The 22,761-nt window shown below is 46.4% G+C and overlaps 2 protein-coding genes across 5 annotated transcripts in view; both read left to right on the top strand.

Annotated features, from left to right (window-relative positions):
• Nucleotides 1-516, top strand: part of LOC306939295 (multiple C2 and transmembrane domain-containing protein 1-like) — an 88,546-nt gene extending 88,030 nt beyond the window's left edge. For all 3 annotated transcript variants that reach the window (XM_079523884.1, XM_079523883.1, XM_079523882.1), the window contains exon 20: nt 332-516. In XM_079523884.1, the coding sequence (XP_079380010.1) occupies nt 332-412 (81 nt within the window). In that variant the 3' untranslated portion in view covers nt 413-516. The remainder of the gene's footprint in view (nt 1-331) is intronic.
• Nucleotides 517-11,770: 11,254 nt separating this feature from the next.
• LOC306939117 (arrestin domain-containing protein 3-like) overlaps nt 11,771-22,761 on the top strand; it is a 17,915-nt gene continuing 6,924 nt past the window's right edge. For both annotated transcript variants that reach the window (XR_013791840.1, XM_079523613.1), the window contains exons 1-5: nt 11,771-12,803; nt 17,505-17,586; nt 19,268-19,415; nt 20,572-20,674; nt 22,367-22,623. Coding sequence is in view for 1 of the 2 variants with exons in the window: in XM_079523613.1 (XP_079379739.1) it covers nt 12,464-12,803; nt 17,505-17,586; nt 19,268-19,415; nt 20,572-20,674; nt 22,367-22,623 (930 nt within the window). In the remaining variant the exon portion in view is untranslated. The remainder of the gene's footprint in view (nt 12,804-17,504; nt 17,587-19,267; nt 19,416-20,571; nt 20,675-22,366; nt 22,624-22,761) is intronic.

The following is a 22,761-nucleotide window of genomic DNA, read 5'->3' as shown; positions in this document are numbered from 1 at the left end:
CTAATTGCCTAAATTGTAAATGGGACACTGTTGTACAACAAAGTGTAAAATAGCTCTCAAGTGGCTAACCAGACTAATCTCGAAATCTTCTCGATTATTCGATCCATCAAAAAGGCAATCAATGTTTTCAGACCTAGTTATCAGGGTTGCCATGTCCGCTTATTTGTAAGCGACTTTGGCTATGTTTGTCCTGTAAAGTAACGTGTAAATATTGGTAGTTGCGGGTTGCGATTTTTTTTTGCTTGGCTTGTTTCTAAAGTGTCTTTTGGGCCTGACTGACTGGCTGGCTCATTGACTGACTGACTGACTTTGTGTTTTGCTGTTGTTTCAGATGCAGTACAGCGAGCTGAAGGTCGACCCGTCGTCACAAAGTCCCAGCAAGCGCAGCAGACGGCCTCACATCAGCTCCTGATCATCAGCATCATCATCACCATCTCGTCATGCTGTAAATCAGTAGCCTGCATTGGGATCCAGACTGATTTGATCCGTTCCGCTGACGTTTTGACTCGTACTTCCAACTCCAGTTTTACATTGGAAGCCACCGGTTACATTGGAACAACTTGTTGTGACCCGTACAAATTGTGTCCGCGCCCCAAACATGGGTCCCGAGTCCCGACAGGATGGTTTATCAGACTGAGGAGCAAAGTGAGACAAAACAGAGCCAACCAGTCTGGATTCCAGGCTAGTAAAAAAATAAATGTATTATTTATGAATGTATTCTTTTAAGGTGCTTTTACACACCAGTTTTTTTGTTGCGGTTATTTCGCCTGAAATATATGTTTTGCCCCCCAAAAACATACAGCCATTTTAAACACTAAAGCAGGCGTTTTAATGCCTCCATGGCCCATGGTGCAGCACGGACAGATGAAACGATGCAAAGACGAGTTGTGAGTTGATCTGGAGCAGCTGCATGCATCGTTGTGTCTTTGCAACGACGCCCGCTGGCTTCCATTGACAATGAACGGTAGACTGTATCTTTGTATGTTCATGTCACTGGCTTCCATTGACAATGAACGGTAGACTGTATCTTTGTATGTTCATGTCACTGGCTTCCATTGACAATGAACGGTAGACTGTATCTTTGTATGTTCATGTCACTGGCTTCCATTGACAATGAATGGTAGACTGCATCTTTGTATGTTCATGTCACTGGCTTCCATTGACAATGAACGGTAGACTGTATCTTTGTATGTTCATGTCACTGGCTTCCATTGACAATGAACGGTAGACTGTATCTTTGTATGTTCATGTCGCTGGGCTTCCATTGACAATGAACGGTAGACTGCATCTTTTAATCTGCCCCGTGTGAACGCAACATCAGCTACAGCAGTGGTTCTCAACCTTTTCAGGCTGTAATAAGTTAATAAGTTAACCCCCCAAACGAATTATAATTAATTAGGGCGGCTGTGGCTCAGGAGGTAGAGCAAGGTCGTCCAATGATCCCTGGGGTCGGCGGTTCGAATCCCGGCTCCTCCTCCTCCTGTCCACATGTCGAAGTGTCCTCGGGCAAGACACTGAACCCTACGTTGCCTCCAATGAGTCGGTCGGTGTGAATGTGGGAAGTGAGGACGCTGGCGTCGACTGTTCGCCGCTTCACGTCCCAATGAATGAACCATTGACAAAGCGCTTTGAGCACTTGGAAAAGTGCTATAAAAATGCAATTAATTATAAAAAATGCAATTCATTAATCATATTTTAACTGGGAACCCCCCCCCCCCCCCCCCCCCAGCCACCCTGGACCAAGCACTTAGATATATATAGGAGTCGAGGCATTACATTTAGTTTGACTCCGTTCCGCACAGATAAATATTGTGAAAATAGCAGATCTGCTATTTTCACAATTTCTGCCTCTTTCTTACATTATTTGACCAATGTTTGACCGTGCAGTTTTTATATTGTTTGTTGACTTTATTGATGCAGTTAATGGTCTTTTTCTTTTCTTTGCTTCTTTCTTTTTGTTTGAGGTATTAAAAGGGTCCTTAAATTGTCACGTCAGTGTCATCTGGGGACCCCCCCCCCCCCCCGTCCAATTTATAGGAAGAAATGTGTGTAGAATATGCCAGTGATGTACAGTATGTCTGCTATGAAGGTATTTTACATGGACTATGTAGGAGTTGTTGATAATGAGGGAGGAGTGGTTAAGGTCAAGCGGAAGGAGGTCTCTTCTCCCGAAACTGCGTTGTATAAATACAACTTCCCGTAAACAAACACACAATGTCACTCATTTACAACTCAACGTTGCTCTCAAAAAATGTTTGAGGCGAGAAACGCAGTACCCAAAAAAATGATTCTATATTTGATCAACTCACTTCCTTGTTTTGCTGCAGCTGGGCAGACGGCCAGCGCGCGACACTTTATACTTTCATTACCGTATAAGCAAGGAAATACCTTGTTTTGTTGTGTTTTGGGTCAATTTATTAATGTATGGATTAAGTAGCCATGTCATAAGCGAGATAATGCATGGCTATAGGTGGTCATTGTTGATATAAATCACCCGGTCTGTGATTGATATATAAACAATGACCACCTAGCCCAGGGGTTCTCAACCCGTGGGTCGCGACCCCTCGGGGGGTCGCCAAATTATTTTAGGGGGTCCCCAAATTATTTTCAAAAAAAAAAAAAAAAATCACGATTTTTCAAAAATAGCAGATCTACAAGCTCGTAGCGCGCCACTCGGTGGCGCGCTATGAGCTTGTAGATCTGCTATTTTTCAATAGCTAAATTATAACAATGCTTAAAACACCAAAAGGGGTTCCCGCCCAAAATGGTTTAAGGTTATTATAGCAGTCAATTTATATTGGGGGTCGGGAGGGGGCGGGGCGGGGGTCCTGAGACATTGCCAAAGCATTTCCGGGGGTCCCCGGCCAAAAACGTTGAGAACCCCTGACCTAGCCATGCATTATGCCTCACAAGGCTTACATAAATGTCCATCGATATAATTAAGGTGCTAATCTTTTTAAACAACACGTTACAAAGAGGTAAGTGTGACCCCCTTGTTTCACAGAAAAAAATATAAAATGAATGGAACGAACTCTTGTTAATGTAATCAAGCATGAAGTCACTTTACGTCTAGACAATGTATACCGACTATTACTGTACCTATATATGTATGTATCCTGTTAATTAATCACCACAATGCCTATACTGTACCTCCCATTCTTCCTGTGTAGTCCTGTCAACATAATTATGAAATATAGGAATGCTGAACGTCGTGTCATCGTGCAAAGAGTGTGTGTGTGTGTGCGTGCGTGCGGTGCGTGCGTTGTGTTGCATGCGTGCGTGCGTGTGTGCGTGCGTGTGAGAGAGAGATGAGATTCTGGTCATAATATCATATGACTCAGATGAAATGTGAAGAAACAGCCCCTGCATGTCTTGTTTGTTGAGTACAAGTGGTTGTTATTCATGTATGTCTTGCATAACCGTAAGCGTTGCATGACTGGGAGCCTAGTATGATAGTGATACTGAAGTGCATTCATATACTAGGCTGTGTGTATAATCATGTACTGTGTGGGCACTTCATGCATGTATGTATGTATGTATGCTGCATCTACAAGTAGTAGAAGCCGTTCATACACCAAGCTTTAGGAGGTCTATAAAGGTGGTCGCACACTGGGACGCGTTTTTCGGAAAACCCTACGGAAAAAACGCCGCTAAAAATCCGAAAACGCGTCCAGTGTGCAGTGGACCTTTTATAGGCTCCGTTTAGACTGCAGTCACATCAAAGTCAAATACGATTCAAATCGGACTTGTTTTTTCCTCTTCTCAAATCCGATCTTTTGGGCCCGACTGACCCTTTCACACTGCCGTTTGCAAGTGACCAGAATCCGATCTCGGTGTTCAGACTGGCAGCCAAATCTAGCCTGAATCCAGATTGGGATGTGGCTGATTTGTGTTAAATAAGTCTAAAAACGCAAAACAAGTCACATGGAATCTGATTTAGATCAGGTTGTTGCATTCAGACTGAGACAGATCTCCTGAAATCAGATTTGAATCGATTTGAAACCACCTCTGAATGTGGCTCAAGTCACATTGGAAAGAAAATCAGATTCCATGTGACTTGTATGTACAGTATCATGTGACCTGTCTGCATTTAGACATATTTAAACAAATCAGATTCCAATCTGGATGAGGCACAGATCTGAATCAGGCTTCCAGTGTAAATGGGGCCTTCTAGACATTTAACCCATTTTGGACTGAGGTCGATAAAAGAAGGGCTTCTAAATCCTAACATTTTTCTGAAAACCCCATGTTTCTATGTCAGTGGTGCTCAACCTTTTTCATGTCAAGGACCACCAGAATTATCTCTATTGGGCCACGGACCCCCATCTCAAAATATGTAGTTCCAGGGACCACCCCAGAAGCCAATATTTTAGTTAAAAATGTTCGCTCTGAAATATATATTCAAAGATTTGTGCCACATTTTCACGATTTTTCAAAAATAGCAGACCTACAAGCTCGTAGCGCGCCACTCGGTGGCACGCTACGAGCTTGTAGATCTGCTGTTTTCCAATAGCTAAAGCATAACCTAATGCTTCAAACACCAAATAAGTATAACCACCGTTAACCACTTTCTACCTGCCCCTGTTGTCTGTGTTTTGGGCATGTCGTTATTATGTGAAAAATCTTTCCAAAGAAGATGCAGCTTTGAGTTTGTTGTACATCAGCTATTTTCACTGGTCGTCATATTATGATGAAGTATATGTATATATAGGGCTTGAAGTCATACCGTGTAACATTTTCCAATTAAACAAATGTCATTTTTGTTACTCTTTTATTGTTGTTTTTCCTCAATAGCCATTACACATAAATGTGTTCTTTTGATTTTTATTCATGGCAGTTATCCATGCAGGCGCTGGAAATGTATTCATTTATGTATTTTAACATGAATAAATACCGTTTCGGGAAAAACCTTGCTTTCCGAAATAATCTCGTAACAATGTTCTTTTTCATTATTTTATTCCCGCCTCTTTTTTTTAACTGAATTCTGGGAATCGCAGTTCCAACAGAGCTATACCAGAAGCAGAGGTGTCGCCAAAAAAAGACTACAAAAATGGATGCTACACCGTATGACTTCAAGTGGTTAAAGTGTTTTAATATTATTATTATTATTATTTCCCTGTGTATTCATTGTTCCAGTTACACCATACATTGAGAATTGTTGCTTTAGCACGAAACGACTTTGTGTAATGACTGCGAAACATCTTGTATAAACAAATAAATAATTTTATACATAGTTAAACCTATACAGTGTTATTATTTATTATCACCTGGCACAATAAAAGTGCTTGAAGCAATTGTCTTATTTTAAAATATGTATTTGTACAGCATGTATGCATGTACAGTACATAGCCGATCTACAAGTTCAAAACGCGTCGCATCGCGGCGCGTTTTTGCTATATTTGAATTGAAATCCTGAAAAGTCATTTTAACTAAAGACAAATATATTGGACATAAAAAGACAATAACATTATTTGTAATACTACTCAGAAAACTACTAATTTAGACTGTAAGTAATTAAAGTGAGTCATGTTTGCATGTTTGGAATTGTAACAGCTGAAATCAATAACATATATCAGTATTCCAAAATTAATCTGAGGGCCACATTAAGTGAAGGTGGGGGCCGCATGTGGCCCGCGGGCCGCCTGTTGCCCATTTATGATCTACATGCTATAGCCACTTTTCAAGTTAGGATTAGGTCATTTTTTTCCCATTTTAGTGAAAACTAACACTTTTACACATGTATAGCTTCCTACCAGACAGTGACGATATATTACATATCACTTCAAAATGAGGTGTTATTATTATTAGCCCAGTTATAATTATTAGTTAGTTAGTTGCTGCGAGAGTGTGAGGTCTAACCAACACCAACTCGGGATTCCTGCATGGATCGCTGCCCTCCACAATGTCCTGTCAAACATCAGCTTCTTGAGCTCTGCAGTGTTGTCAGCCAAGCTGTCGCGCCGCAGCACGTCCACAGAGGTGGTACGCTTCTTTCCCCTCCTGGCTTTGCACTGGGTTGGCTCCCATATAGAGTCAATTTACGTCTATAGTTATAATTATTATCGTAATATAATAATAATACTTACGCAACCTCAACCAGCTTCGCTGATTGGCCAACAACACATGTGACGTATGTTTCGGACGTCACCAAATACAGCAAGGTATATGAATCCAGCTGCTTTCTTTCACTGCAAATATTCACCACCGGTAGTTTGTGGACTTAAGGGTGCGTTCATTTGCATTTGGGGGATTTCATACTATAGAGGATGTCTTCCGTAGGAGGTGAAGAAGAGGACCTGGGCAAGGACGACCCGATCAATGTCATCGACGACTTGCTTCTGACGACCGCCATACAGGCCCAGAAACCCCAAGCCGGTAAACACATAGCCATACCGTTCCACGAGGTCCAAAAGCTGTGCCTGGAATACGGATACATTCCGAGGATCGAGGGTTTGCAGACCTTCACGTCCCTGGCCAAACTCCAGCTCAACAGCAACAGCATAAAGAGGATAGAGGGACTGGAGTGTCTCACCAACCTGAGATGCCTCGATCTGTCGTTCAACCACATCGAGCGGGTCGAGTGTTTCGACACTCTGGTGAAGCTGGAGGACCTGAGTCTCTACCACAACAAGATCTCGGTCCTGGAGAACATGGACACGCTCCAGAAGCTCCAGATCGTCTCCATCGGAATGAACCAGATAAAAGATTTAGAGAACGTGGAATACCTCCGGAAATTCAAGGACCTGCACTGTCTCAACCTGACCGGAAACGTCATCTGCGGCATACCCGACTACAAGAACGTCGTCGCTTCCAGGCTGCCGACCCTGTCCTACCTGGACTACAGGCTGGTCGACAGGGTGTCGGACGAGGCCGTGAAAGCCATCAGCGAGTACGATCTGATCGTTTCAATGCTCAGGGACAAAGAGATCCTGTACGAGAAGGGCCTGGAGGACCCGGAGCAGCTGCAACGGGACGCCTTCGTGGAGTACCTGAACGACCACTTCCTGTACGACAGCATCATCGAGGACGACGAGGAGGCGCAGAAGTGGACCGACGCGCCCGGGATGGCCGCCCTCCTCCAGACGTTCAAGTTCGTCGCGCACGACCTGTGCACGCAGATCTTCGACACGGGCCTGCACGAGCGGGAGCAGCGCGAGGACGAGATCCAGGCCTTCTACGTGTGCCTGAAGGCCACGGTGGCCGAAAACCAGCAGGTGGCGGGCCAGGTGGTCACGGAGTTCGAGCTGAGGCGGAAGCAGAGGATGCTGGAGTTGTGCGCGCTGGCGGACGCCGGCGAGCAGGGGGAGCAGCGGCTGGCGTACGACGACGAGATCAAGCTCTTCTTCGACAGCCTCATGATGCTGGAGATGCAGCTGGTGGACCAGCTGGCCACCCTCATCAAGGAGCTGGGCAGGAAGATCGGCGAGATGGTCGAGGGCTTCACCGAGACGGCCAAGGGGATCTTCGAGCAGATCCGCGCCGAGGAGAAGAAGACGGACGACGAGCTCATGAAGAACGTGGTGGCCACGGTGCAGAAGGTGCAGGCCAACGAGATGAAGGACCTGCCCATCGACGTCAGGATGCTCTTCAAGAAGAAGGAGACGGTGGTCGACGCCATGGTGGCCTGGCACGACAACCGCGTGATGAAGATCAACCAGCGCGAGGAGCAGCTGACGACGCGCATCCACGAGTGGCTGGTGGAGTTCCTGGAAGGCATACGGGACGAGGAGATGAAGCGGACGGGACACCGTCTGGCCGAGGTGAAAACCTACATCAACTACGTGAAGGGTGAGCTCGCCCTCATCCAGCCCTACACCCCTGTCCAGACCGCAGAGCCAGTGCAGAGAGTGCCGAACCAGTAGTGGCCAGTAGAGCACAGAGTACGCTGCAGTACGAGCCCTGGGCCATTCCTGGGGCTCTGGATGTTCCGGAGAGCCCCACACGGACCCCTCGGGGAGCCCCATACGGACCCCTCGGGGACCTGGGAGCCCCACACGGACCCCTCGGGGACCCCCACATGGTAACTCTGTCATTTCTCGACCGTTTCAGAGGTGGGCTGGGCCGCCACCCCGGGGGTTCTGTATGTTCTGGGGACCCCCCCGGGGACACCACAATACAGTACAGAGCACAGTACAGTACAGTACTGTACAGTAACTAACAATAAATGTATAGTTGTTCATTTGATCTACAAGCCCCTCCCGATGACTCAGATCCGATAACACAGAGAAGCTGTTTGAACCTCATACCTAAAACGTCTGGGACAACGCTCCACACGTCCCACACCCTTCACCCCCTTCTTGCAATTAGAACGGCAGATTCACTACCAATTCTCCCCCATAATCTGAAGACTCACCTCATCAGAGACTCACCCTCAGCCCCGTCTGAAGACTCACCTCATCAGAGACTCACCCTTAGCCCCATAGACTCACCTCATCAGAGACTCACCCTTAGCCCTGTAGACTCACCTCATCAGAGACTCACCCTTAGCCCCGTAGACTCACCTCATCAGAGACTCACCCTTAGCCCCATAGACTCACCTCATCAGAGACTCACCCTGAGCCCCGTCTGAGGACTCACCCTGAGCCCCGTCTGAGGACTCACCTCATCAGAGACTCACCCTGAGCCCCGTCTGAAGACTCACCTCATCAGAGACTCACCCTTAGCCCCATAGACTCACCTCATCAGAGACTCACCCTTAGCCCCGTAGACTCACCTCATCAGAGACTCACCCTTAGTCCTGTAGACTCACCTCATCAGAGACTCACCCTTAGCCCTGTAGACTCACCTCATCAGAGACTCACCCTGAGCCCCGTCTGAAGACTCACCCTGAGCCCCGTCTGAAGACTCACCTCATCAGAGACTCACCCTGAGCCCCGTCTGAGGACTCACCTCATCAGAGACTCACCCTGAGCCCCGTCTGAAGACTCACCTCATCAGAGACTCACCCTGAGCCCCGTCTGAGGACTCACCTCATCAGAGACTCACCCTGAGCCCCGTCTGAAGACTCACCTCATCAGAGACTCACCCTGAGCCCCGTCTGAGGACTCACCTCATCAGAGACTCACCCTGAGCCCCGTCTGAAGACTCACCTCATCAGAGACTCACCCTTAGCCCTGTCTGAGGACTCACCTCATCAGAGACTCACCCTGAGCCCCGTCTGAGGACTCACCTCATCAGAGACTCACCCTGAGCCCCGTCTGAGGACTCACCTCATCAGAGACTCACCCTGAGCCCCGTCTGAGGACTCACCTCATCAGAGACTCACCCTGAGCCCCGTCTGAGGACTCACCTCATCAGAGACTCACCCTGAGCCCCGTCTGAGGACTCACCTCATCAGAGACTCACCCTGAGCCCCGTCTGAGGACTCACCTCATCAGAGACTCACCCTGAGCCCCGTCTGAAGACTCACCTCATCAGAGACTCACCCTGAGCCCCGTCTGAAGACTCACCTCATCAGAGACTCACCCTGAGCCCCGTCTGAAGACTCACCTCATCAGAGACTCACCCTGAGCCCCGTCTGAGGACTCACCTCATCAGAGACTCACCCTGAGCCCCGTAGCACTTGACGTACAGTATGGCCTTGATGACCATGGCAAAGATTAAATTGTAATTCAGATAGCGTGTTATTGAGACAGATGTAATTCAGATAGCGTGTTATTGAGACAGATGTAATTCAGATAGCGTGTTATTGAGACAGATGTAATTCAGATAGCGTGTTATTGAGACAGATGTATATGATTTAATGTTTGTTTTAGAGTACTAATGAATACTAATAATGAATGACATAAATCGTTTGCCAGCCAAGTCTATGGACTTTAATGCTTGTTTAGGGCACTAAATGATGACATAAGAAACAGCGGCAGCCAAGTCTATATGGACTTATAATGTCTGCTTAGAGTGTGTTTGTTTAAAGGAGTGAGGCACACCTCACTTCACACAAGTGTGATTTTTTACAAGTATGGTAAGAATAGTAAGTAGCCATAGGGGCAGGAGCCTATCTCCTGTTTCTGTAGCTTGAGGCAGCTTGATGTACAAGTACACCCCCTGGACATGACGCTAGTATGTCGCAGGGACTTACCCCCAATCCAACCCTTGATGCTGAGTGTCAAGCAGGGAGGCACTGGGTACCATTTTTAGAGTCTTTGGTATGACCCGGCCGGGGATCGAACCCCGACCTCCCAGTCTCAAGGCGGACACTCTAACCACAAGGCCACTGAGATGGTAAGAATGGTGGTCCCTTATTGGCTGTGGATTGTGACGTAACTAAGGTATGTTTCAAGGTCTACATGATTTAGAACGGCAGTTGTAATAGACATTAGTTAGCAGTACTTGCGTGCTCTGCTTGCGCACAAGTAGGGCCATGTATGGCCTACGTGTGTGCAAGGCGCAAGTTGGCACCTCGACAGAGTGCATTTATAGTTTAATATTATGTCTACCGGAGTACCTTTATCTATGATCCTACTGTAACCTACTGTAATAGATACATTTCAAGGATCTCCAGTTCCTTGATATGATAGTATTTAGTATTTTTATTTATGTATGCATTTCCGGGACCCCCCCAAACGATACACACTGAAATCCTCAGTGTTAATTCAACTCTTTGAGTGTACGGCTGGAACAAGTAAGGCTCTGGCGGTGGTTGAGAAACGGTATTCGTTTCGTATATATGAACGATTTTAGTTTTTTTGTTCTTGTATGTTTAATAAAGGTGCTGAATTTGTTTTTGTTTAAATGAGTGTGTAAATTAGCTCTATATTCCCCTATAGCAGCTGTTCGGTAACAGGGCTCTCCCCGTCTTTCCAGCTTTTAAGCAAACAAGAGAATACATTTTCAGGTCAGGATCTGCCGTTGGCAAACGGCAGAGCCGGGATTCGAACCATGGATCATTGGACGACCTGCTCTACCACAGCCACAGCCACAGCCTGTAGACTGTACTGTACTGTACTGTACTGTACTGTACTGTACTGTACTGTACTGTACTGTACTGTACTGTACTGTACTGTACACTGCCTCTCATCATGCACCTGTGCATGTGCTACACCGTAGTCTGTACTGCACTGTGCTCTGTGCTGGTGTTACAATAAAAACTCAGCTTCCCAACATGCACCTGTGCACAGTGTGAAGCTCAACAGCGCCACTTTGTCACCTGTTTTACTGTGCAAAGATGCACACACTTTTTTCACAATTGCACACACTCTCTTATGTCTGAGTAACTTGAGAGGGGTTGAGAACCCTTCCCTGTAATGTCCCCCTGTCCAGTCAGTGTGGCCTGCTGCTGTGACTCTGGCCCTTGTTTTTTTCTGCCCACCTCACCTCCTCGACCTCTCCTCTTCTCCCCTCCCCAACTGCCCTGATTTCCCCGCTCTCCTCTCCTCAACTAACCTCTACTCGTGTCATTGTCACCAGGCGTTCCACTCCTCTCCTCTCCTCTCCAACTGACCTGAGTTCCCCGCTTCCTCTCCTCTCCTCTCCTCTCCAACTGACCTGAGTTCCCTTCCTCTCCTCTCCAACTGACCTGAGTTCCCCGCTTCCTCTCCTCTCCTCTCCTCTCCTCTCCTCAACTAACCTCTACTCGTGTCATTGTCACCAGGCGTTCCACTCCTCTCCTCTCCTCAACTAACCTCTACTCTCCAACTGCCCTGAGTTCCCCGGTCTCCTCTCCTCTCCTCTCCTCTCCCCTCCCCTAGTCCCCTCCCCTTCCCTCCTCTCCTAACCTCTCCTCTCCTCTTCCTGCCTGATTGCATTGAATCAACTCACCTGTGGTGTTGTCAGCTGAGCCAGCATAGTATGGACTGCCAAATGAGAGTAGGCTGTTGTGCTGCCTCGTTGTCATGATGTTGCTTGTGGTGGTTTTGCTTCGGTTCTTAACTTCTTCTGACTGAGTGACTGGCTACACTACAGACTACAGCTACAGCCTACTACAGCCTACAGCTAGTTGCTGCCTGGCCGTATGGGTCCGTTTGGACGGCCCCCGGCTGGCCCCCGGGCCCCACGTTGAGAAACACGGCTATAACCCCTCCCGTCTGTGCGCACATGCTCAGTCGAGGCTGTTTTTGCGCACAGACACCAGAGCAGACTTGACCTGACTCCTTTAGTTCAAGGAGAGACAGAGAGAGGTAGAGAAGCACACCGTTCTTTTCTCTAGTGACAGATCATCATCTCTAACCCAGGCCAGGTCAACTGGTGTGTGTCTGTCAGTGACTGACAAACCCAACTTTTTAGATGAAAATCCAACGCCCAAAGCCCCTGACCCAGCTCTGTGTTGGGCACTGCACGGAGGGACGGGAGCGTCCAAAGCGCCTGGAGAACAGCTCTTAATACAAACTTTCTTCTCCTTTTTTGGAGGGCGCCAGCCAGCCAGCCCAGCCCAGCCCAGGGCGGACGGGACGGACAGTTGTTGGGTTTTTATTTTCTTCTTTGAGGAAGGAGGGGGTAAATTAAAATACCAACCAAAAGAAAAATAATGGTGCTAGCCAAGGTTAAGACGCTGGCCGTGCACTTTGACGCCCGCCCGGAGGAGTTGGACTCGCCGGACCGCGAGATCCTCACGCCCGGCGGCGGCCACAACCACCGCCGCATGCCGGCGTGCTTCTCCGGCGGCGACACGGTGTCCGGGCGCGTCGTGGTGGAGGTGGCCGGCGGGGAGGTGCGGGCCAGGCGGCTGGACATCACCGCCCGCGGGGTGGCCAAGGTCCGCTGGACCGAGTCCCGCAACGCCGGGGCCAACACCGCCTATACGCAAAATTACACCGAGGAGGTGGACTACCTAAGCCATTACGACACCCTCATAGGAGAGGAGAGAGGTAAGGAATGATGGGTGCTATTGGTGCTCCATTACAGTGATGATAAATATATGGATGGTCTAGTGTTTGTATTAATTAATGTGCCCCCCAGTGTTATTTTAATATAACTCTCTCTGAGTATGTATACACATGTTACATTTGTATACAAAATGTAACCAAATGTTTGGTTACATTTGAAATGTAACCAAATGTTTGGGTTACATTTGTAATGTAACCAAATGTTTGGTTAACATTTGAAATGTGACCAAACATTTGGATACATTTGTATACTTATAACTGTGAAGTGATGCAAGATTGCAACTATCTATCTATCGGGCTAATATTGGCCCTAAATAATGTATGGATTGGATACTTTAGCAGCCTATACTTGATACATTAGTATTAGTGTTAAGCTAAGCTGGTTTATACTGAATTCGATTGTTTATTAATAAGTGTGTTTTTTTATTTGGATTCATTGTCCTTTTTAGATGTTATTGCAAAGAAAAACATAATCTTGGGCTATGTTGTTTTCAAGTGGTGACCTACATTCTCCTGGTTACTATAGTGGTCCTGATGATGCATGAACAGCTGATAGTAAAGATGCACTACTAGATAAACCTACTCTAGTCACCTTTAAATGAGATGTAAAACAATACAGTGTTATTTACGGCACAGATCAATCATTGTTCTATCGGTTACCTGTAACATCAATTCATAAACTATAACCTATTTCTGAGAGTTTAAAGTCAAATGACCCCCCCCCCCCCTATAGCTTCCCTTCTTTTCAAGTTGATTTGCAAAGATATGGACCACATTACAGCGACTACAAGAAAAGGCACATACACCATTGCTGGGGACCATTTTTTTCCCATGTCACTTAAGAGACATTTTTTCTCACTTTATATTTATAGTAAAATAAAATGAGAGAACTCTGAGGCTATCCTATCTATGATTCTTCAGGCAACTCCCTTTGTTGGAAGCGGTTTAAACCTGTTCACAAACTGGCAGGAACTGAAAGGGGAGGGGAGGGGTTAGAACACAGAGACAAGCATCTCTCTCTATCTCTCTCTCCCCCTCTCTCTCTCTCTCTCCTCTCACACACGCATATTAAGCTAGAATGTGATACGCCGACAGTAGCCTACGGTAACTTTAAATTACAGTAATAAGTCATGAGTTGACAAGCTCATGTGTGCAGCATAGCACAGAAAGTGGCTGCTAGCTACCTAGCTGTCATCTTTATTAGTTGCAGAGTGTGTGTGCGTGTTCCCTCCTAGGATGTCATATGTGTCTATGTCAGTGACATCATTTTATGATATGAGGAAGTTCAAGTACACTGACTTCACTGTATCGGATAGATGGCCTATAGTCTAGTGCAACTACAGTGTATGTAAACAGTGATTCTTCAACCTTTCCAATTTCAAGGACGCCCCAATTTGTTAAACATTAACTCATTTAGCCCATATATGGACCTAATAACCCATTCAAACAGGGAAAGCATCTGTCGTTTTAGATTTTAACTAAATATATATACACGCACGCACGCACACACACAATGGGAACCTAATAGCCTTGTGTTGTTGCTGTTGTTGGAGCCTATGATGAGAAGATTATCAGTTTAGCCTCTGCCGCGCTGATTAAAATGGATGGTATGCCCCGTCAACCAATAACAGTTTGTGAAAACAACTATTGCTAATCTTCTGTTCTGTTCTGCTCCGGTTCAGGCCAGACCATATAACCTTATAACACACGTTTCTGTGTGTTGATTGGCACATGGCTGCTTTAGCCACTTAAAACCCCCCATTTATACCTATAGTGTGACCGGAGTTCCCCATGGATCTGCACTTAGACCTTACTTATATTCCCTTATGTGAGCTTGTAGATCGGCTCTAGTTCTTGCCAAATGTTTGCCCTCATAATAAGGCCTATAGGGTTGACTTGGTTCATCTATTCTTCACAGCAGCAATGTTCAACAATTCCCCTTTTGACCTGAGATCAGATTCTAAAAATGTCTTCTACATCCTGACAGTTTTATGAAAAAGCTATGTTTCTATGTCAGTGGTTCTTCGATTTTCCAAAAATAGCAGACCTACAAGCTCGTAGCGCGCCACTCGGTGGCGCGCTATGAGCTTGTAGAGCTGCTATTTTTCAATAGCTAAAGCATAACATAATGCTAACACCAAAAGGGGTTCCCGCCCAAAATGGGTTAATTTTGTACACGTCACAAGACATGAACAGAAAGTATAATGCAACTTAATTGCAACTCTATAGACATAACATTGAGGTCAAGAATGGTGACGGGTTTAGTGAGTTCAAGAAACAGAAAGACAAGGCTCCTTTTTTATTATTAATAAAAACCTACGTTTTTCTGCAATGAGAGACAACAGGAAGACTGCAGTCACTGCACAGAAGATGACAACCAGTAGCGCAGCAGCATTTACTGATGAGTAGGGATGTCCCGATCACGTCTTCTTTTTGCTTCCGATCCCGATTCAGATGTCTTGAAAATGACGTGATCGGTGGCCCCGATTTCCGATCACATGATGGGATCGGGGACAACCCTACTTATGAGTATGAATGAATAGCAACAATAACCACCCATGGCGTACATTCTACAGCGTTCAGCTATATTCCTGTTTTGGGGGATTTAATTTACTGTATTAAAGGGTTGTGTGGTTTAGTCTGCTATCATGATGATGATGTAACTCCAGATATTGGTGCGATTTCTGATCAGACCCCCTCCAAACCCTCCCCTCATTCAGATCTAAAAATCAACAGGAGCTAAACCTGTTTTACCATGCGGTGTACAGTACGACAGTACAGTACGTACAGTACGAGAAGCTTTCGTGATACATTTTCTCGTAACAATTTCACACAACTTTTGAAGAAATCTCACCAATATATATATATATAAAACATTCTTCCTGCTTCTCTGAAAATGTGTCTGTATATTTATTTGTATTGTAACTGTTGATGGTGATTTGTGTGTATTGATTTCCAATGAATGTACATTTCTCATGATATTAAATAACTTGTGAATGTAGACTGAATCTTGTCTGTCCTTTTTTTTTTAAATCTCAACTCTTTCTTTCCGTGTGTTCTTAATAATGTCACAAATGCATTCTCTCTGCTTCAATGTTAAAGGGTTAAGCAGCTTGAAGGGTGGTGTGTGTGTGTATACTTAGCTGCGCGTACACCGTACCGTGTCGCGCACCTTGGGGAAAACACCCGATCTACAAGCCGCTCCACAAAGCCGACGTGGCTTGTAAGATGGCCTTGTAGATCGGCTGTTTCCCCGACTAGAGCGCGACACCGGCAGGCGACTGAAGTCTAAATCGGGGGCATTCCTCAGTCTGCCCTCTTCTTCATACCCATCATGCCACAAGACCACATGGTCTTACACAAAACGGGGGCGGGGACATGTCAGAATTCAACCAATGGGCAAGCCTCAGCAGTCAGGTTTTGTGTGTCACACACTTCCTCCTATGAGAGGGATGGGGGGTTGGCCGTGTGTGTGTGTGTGTGTGTGTGTGTGTGTGTGTGTGTGGCTGAGGGAGGCTGCACAGTCTGGTTTATACCGGTCTGTTCTTGCTTCTCTGTCTGTGCTGCATGCCGGCGATTTGACAGCACATGCACGCACGCACACGCACATCCTCGTGCGCTGCACACACACACACATTCAATAGATATGTTGTAGGGCTGATTCCCGACAGCCCTGGTGCCAAAGATAACGTGCAGACGTATGTGTGTGGATGTGTCACACACGCACGCACGCACGCACGCACGCACACACACACACACACAGGAAATAGAAGTTTGATGGGGTTGAGAGCGGTGCTTAGAATTTGAAATGTAAACAGTGAAACGGTGAGAATGAGGAAGTGAAAACAACAAGGTCATCTTCTCTTTCTCAGGGTGTGTCGCTTCTGTTCTCATGCTGTGAAGACTACATAGTGCATGTACAGTGTATATATATATATACAGCATTTACAGTAGGCTATACATTTTGTCTTATCTATTTGGGATCACAGGTTTCATGGTTTTTGAACAAGCTTTTCTTTTGTACGGTTGTGTTTGATGGGATCAAATAAAGGTCTATGTACTGAAGTGTGGGGGAAAAAACTGTAATGTCCTTAACAAATTATTATCTTCAATCGGAGTATGATTGTCACTCAGTCACTGTCACATTATGGAGCAAATAAAATGGTTTCCTTATATTAAAAAAAGAGAAGAAAACGATTATTGTGTTGGTGTACATTTGTATGTGTGTGTGTCTCTGGCTCTCTCTGTGCCATTTTAAATGTATCACATGATGTGAGGTTAACTAAACCACTTGTACTTCTTCCAATTCAAATTCATCCAATTAAAATTGCTGCTCTACATCAAGCTACATGAAGCTTGCAGATTTGCCACTATTTCTGAATATTTGTTCAAAAATATGTGATGACATACAAAAAACAGGGGTCGCAGGTTTAAATATATAGAACGGAGGATCAAATGACGTTCAAATGTGTTCCTTCAGAGCAGGTGTGAACTTGTACGTGTGTGTGTGTGTGTGTGTGTGTGTGTGTGTGCGTGTGTGTGTGGATTCCATTGTGCACCATTCATGGAATGGTGTACTGTACAGATTCTATATGTGTACCATGCATGGAATGGTGTACTTGTGCAGACTGTGTGTGCACCACGCATGGGACGGTGTATTTGGAATGTTCTTGTGTCTTTCAGATGAAGACAGCCCAGAGGAAGGCCTAACGGTCCTCCACACAGGCGTACACGAATTTGCTTTCAGCTTCAACCTGCCACAGATGTAAGTATAATTAATAATAATCATGCATTTTATTTATATTGCACGGAAATGGCTGTTCTACAAGAATGTGTCGCATTCTGAGCTCTCTAGATTGTCTATTTTCACCCCAACATTTGCTTACCGTATATTACGACAATGTCATGTCACTCATAAGGCAGTAGATCAAACGGCACCCATAAAAGCTTTTTTCCTGTGGGTGGCATACGTTAGTCCGACATACCAATAGTGGCCGGTTAAGACTCACCAGTGGCTCCGATATATGTGGCCGGTTAAGTCGCATACGTGGCCGGTTAAGACACATACGTGGCTTCCACGTGCGGACCGTGCGGTTTGGGGTATAGGGAGTCGGACTATTGCGTGTCAGACCGTTACTACATCGGACCAAAGATATGCACCCCTTTCCTGACCATCCCTGTGCTCTGCCTATAGGCCCCTAGCCTCGGAAACCCAGACGTTTTTATTTCCAGGGAGAAAAAAAACTCTGGGACCGAGTCCACTTCAATTCGGCATAGAGTAGCGCAAAAGTCTTTTTTTTTAATGATTTGTACTTTATTAATTTTCTTTTGTATATGAAACATTGACATAGACATAGACAAAACACAACGAAATAAATGCATAACAAAACAAACACAAAACAAAACAATATAACAGAGATGCACAGAAATATGCCGCAGTCCACCCCAGCCCCAATTCCAGACATATTCCTTCAGTGTATTTTTCTAAAGTTGCAGCCCGTTCAGAGCTCACTCAGAGCCAGAAACTAATCAGAGTCCTGATGCGTGCATATGGTAAAAGCCCCATTTTAAGTCATAGTCGTCCATCCTATTGAGCAGCCTGTATGACAGTCGCTCGTAAGCGGCCAATAGTCCAACTCTCTGCTGATTTCTGATCGTCTGCACCTTTGTTAAATTGACGCACACACGTACACACACACACACACACACACACACACACACTCCTCTCTCTGTCTGTCGCTCTAATTAATTAGTCTCATGTCACGCAGCTGCGTCTAGATTCTCCCGGCGGATCCTGCCGGGAGCTGCCTATGGAGCTCCCTATGGAGCTGCCTATGCCATAGAAAGCATAGGTGGACCCCCCAGGCTATAATAGGCCCCTGGTCACCTAATTGACTGACTGTCTGTCCCTCTGCCCGCCCCCTAGGCCCCTGGCCACCTCATTGACTGACTGTCTGTCCCTCTGCCCGCTCCGCTAGGCCCCTGGTCACCTCATTGACTGACTGTCTGTCCCTCTGTCCGCTCCGCTAGGCCCCTGGCCACCTCATTGACTGACTGTCTGTCTCTCTGCCCGCTCCGCTAGGCCCCTGGCCACCTCATTGACTGACTGTCTGTCCCTCTGCCCGCTCCGCTAGGCCCCTGGCCACCTCATTGACTGACTGTCTGTCTCTCTGCCCGCTCCGCTAGGCCCCTGGCCACCTCATTGACTGACTGTCTGTCCCTCTGCCCGCTCCGCTAGGCCCCTGGCCACCTCATTGACTGACTGTCTGTCCCTCTGCCCGCTCCGCTAGGCCCCTGGCCACCTCATTGACTGACTGTCTGTCCCTCTGCCCGCTCCGCTAGGCCCCTGGCCACCTCATTGACTGACTGTCTGTCCTTCTGCCCGCTCCGCTAGGCCCCTGGCCACCTCATTGACTGACTGTCTGTCCCTCTGCCCGCTCCGCTAGGCCCCTGGCCACCTCATTCGAAGGGAAGCACGGCAGCGTGCGGTACTGGGTTCGAGTGGAGCTGCACCGTCCATGGCTGCCCACCGTCAAAGTGAAGAAAGAGTTTGTCGTGTTTGAGCACATCGACATTAACACGCCACTCCTGCTGGTAAGGGAAAACGACACGCCAGCATTTAGACATGATCCGTAACCAATCAACAAGTAGGCTGAGCGATATCTATTTTGTAGATTTGCTTATGTGAAATGTGCCGTCTGCATTTACCCATCCTGACTATTGGAAGCAGTGGGGGGGGGCTAGCCTGGGCACCATTCCATTTCGGGTTCATGAACCAGTCGGGAGCGGATGATATCGCTACGTCATGTTGTAGTATTGTTTTGTTGTCAGCAATCTTCCGGAACTAACTTTTCTCTTCAAACCGATTTTTCTCAATAAAAGCTACAGACAGGCTACGAGAGCTTTTATTGTTATTCTTCCGGTTTGAGGGAAAAGGAAGTTCCGTTTGATTGTTCCTGCCTGATGACTACAAAACAATACTACAACATGACCGGATCATACGGCACTTTTGGAACAGAGACGAGGCTTTCCTCCGAGGTGGAAAGCCTGGTGAGGTTAGTGGGGGGCTATTAATGCAGCATCCAGGGAGCACTGGGGGGTTAAAGGTCGTGCTCAGGGGGCTAGAGGTCGCACCGGTGACCTTCCACTTCCTAGTGTTGTTTTTGGCAACACATTTCTATTTTAGTTTTAGTCATATAGTCTTTGGTTTAGTTTTAGTCGACTAAATGTCATAAGATTTTAGTCGACTAAATCTACAGTTAATTTAGTCGACAAAAATGTATTTTGGCGGGCCTTGATGCCGTCGTAATGGCTCATTTTACACTTGCTGAAAATAGCCGATCTACAAGCTCTGCGACACGTTGTGAGCTTGTAGATCTGCTATTTTCAGCATGCAACCAAGTGTAAAATGACTTCTACTGGATCTCTTGTCCACTAGTCCCTTCCTAACATTTTTGTCTAGTTTTTACTGACTGAAATTGTCAGTATATTTAGTCTTAGTTTTAGTCATAGCTTAGTTTTCGTTTAGTTTCCATTTTGTTTTCGTCAGTGAAAAAATGTAGTTTTAGTCGACAAAAACAACACTGTTTGACGGCCTCTCTACTGCCCAGTCAAATGATTCATCCACTATTAATTAATACCTAAACAACCTAAACTGAGCTTATTAATTGCAGCCTTTTGGAAAGTGCAGTAGTTCCTATTGTGGTGTTGTCATATGAAGTGTCCAGCTCTGTGTGTCGTTGCCTCTCAGGCCTCCCAGGCCGGTACCAAGGAGAAGACCCTGTGCTGCTGGTTCTGTGCGTCTGGACCCATTTCTCTCAGTGCCAAGATAGAGAGGAAGGGATACACTCCAGGTAATGCACACAGAACTTCACATGCAAAACACCAACCCACATCTGGCCACCAACCCATTTAGACCTGAGGCCGATTCTTAAAATGTCTTCTAAATCCTGACGGTTTTCTGAAAAACCCATGTTTCTATGTCAGTGGTGCTCAACCTCTTTCATGTCAAGGACCCCCCCCCCCCCCCCCCCCCCCCCAGAAGCAAAGATTTGAGTTAAAAACATTCGCTCTGAAAGAATACATATTCAAAGATTTGCGCCACCTTTTCAAACAGTTGTCATGTTGGCACACATGCTTAAAATAGCTCTTATTTGCGCCGCCCTCGTTGAAAACAATGTATTTCCAACTCCAGCTTGTCTCAGTTCAGGCTTTATGAACAGCGCTCGAGCGCTCGGTTTCTGCCCCCTCTATATCGTAACTCTTCTATTAGATGGCTGGGTACTGTGCACGGCTGCCGAGTAGCCACAGCCACGCTGAAGTGTTTGTTAAATGGTAAATGGTGCATTTATATAGTGCCTTTATCCAAGGCGCTTTACATAGATTGTGCATTACATTCACCCATTCATACACTGATGGCGGAAAAAACCATGCAAGGTACCAATCAGCACATCAGGAGCAATTAGGGGTTCAGTGTCTTGCTCAAGGACACTTCGACACTAACTCTGGGGGAGCCTGGGTTCGAACTGGGGACCTTGCGGTTACCATCCGGAAACTCTACCCCTGAGCCACCGCCGCCCCTCAAGCCACACTGCGTAAAAGCAATCAGGAATCATATCAATCTTTATTTATAGAGCACAGTCACTACAGCAATACGTTATGACATCAAATGGAAAGGGTAAAACAGAACAGGGAACTATACTTTAGTTTCTGTTCCGTCTGCCTAACGGAGCAGTGACTTGTATAGAGAGAGAGGAGTGGAACGGAGCAGTGACTTGTATAGAGAGAGAGGAGTGGAACGGAGCAGTGACTTGTATAGAGAGAGAGGAGTGGAACGGAGCAGTGACTTGTATAGAGAGAGAGGAGTGGAAATGGTGAAAGAAAAAACAGCGTCACTGAAGTGCTGGAGAAAGTTGAAAAGCAGCTGAAAACCACCTTTTCCCCGCCAAGGTACTGGCGCTCCTTGTGTGTGTGCTTTGCTTCCTTCAGGCAGTGTTGCCATGTCTGCTTATTATAAGCAATCTTTGACTTGTCTTTTTCTGTAAAGGAACACTTTCCTGGGGTGTAATTTGTGGTTTTAGATATTTTAGATTTTAGCAGTCATGATCACTGGGCTCACTTACTTCCTGGACTACAACTCCCATAATGCTTTGGTGCATTGCTCCTCCTTGTGGATAGGGGAAGGGCTGTCTTACTGGTACTTCTGGTGCCCTCGTCGTTCTGAAAGGGGACAGGACTACGGCGCTCTATTAGTGTCTACTCTAGTCTACTCTAGTATGGACTCTATTAGTATGGACTCTAGTCTACTCTAGTCTACTCTAGTATGGACTCTATTAGTATGGACTCTAGTCTACTCTAGTCTACTCTAGTATGGACTCTATTAGTATGGACTCTAGTCTACTCTAGTCTACTCTACTCTAGTATGGACTCTATTAGTATGGACTGCAGCACTCTATATTAGCTTGTTTAATAAAGCAGTATTTGCATTTTCACAAAGTAATAATGCGTTTTTCCCCATTTCTAACCCTCCTCCTCCCTGCCCACAGGCGAGTCCATCCAGATCTTTGCCGAGGTGGAGAACTGTTCGTCGCGCGTGGTGGTGCCCAAGGCCGCCCTGTACCAGACCCAGACCTTCTTCGCCAAGGGCAAAGCCCGGCAGATCCAGCAGCTGGTGTCCAAGCTGCGCGGAGACACACTACCTCAGGGAAAGAGCCAGAGCTGGGAGGGCAAGGTTCTCAAAATCCCCCCCGTGTCCCCCTCCATCCTGGACTGTCCCATCATCAGAGTGGAATACGACCTGGTGGTGAGTGAGCTGACGACAACCCTCCCCTCTGTATTCCCATGGAGACCTGAGGACATGATTCTACAAAATGTCTTCTAAATCTATGACAGTTTTTTCTGAAAAACCCTATGTTTCTGTATCAGTGGTTCTCAAACTATA

This window comes from Electrona antarctica (genome assembly GCF_951216825.1).
Source record: "Electrona antarctica genome assembly, chromosome: 16".
Lineage (NCBI taxonomy): Eukaryota > Metazoa > Chordata > Actinopteri > Myctophiformes > Myctophidae > Electrona > Electrona antarctica.
The sequence above is the reverse complement of the archived record's forward strand: the minus strand, read 5'-3'. Positions and strand labels throughout refer to the sequence as shown.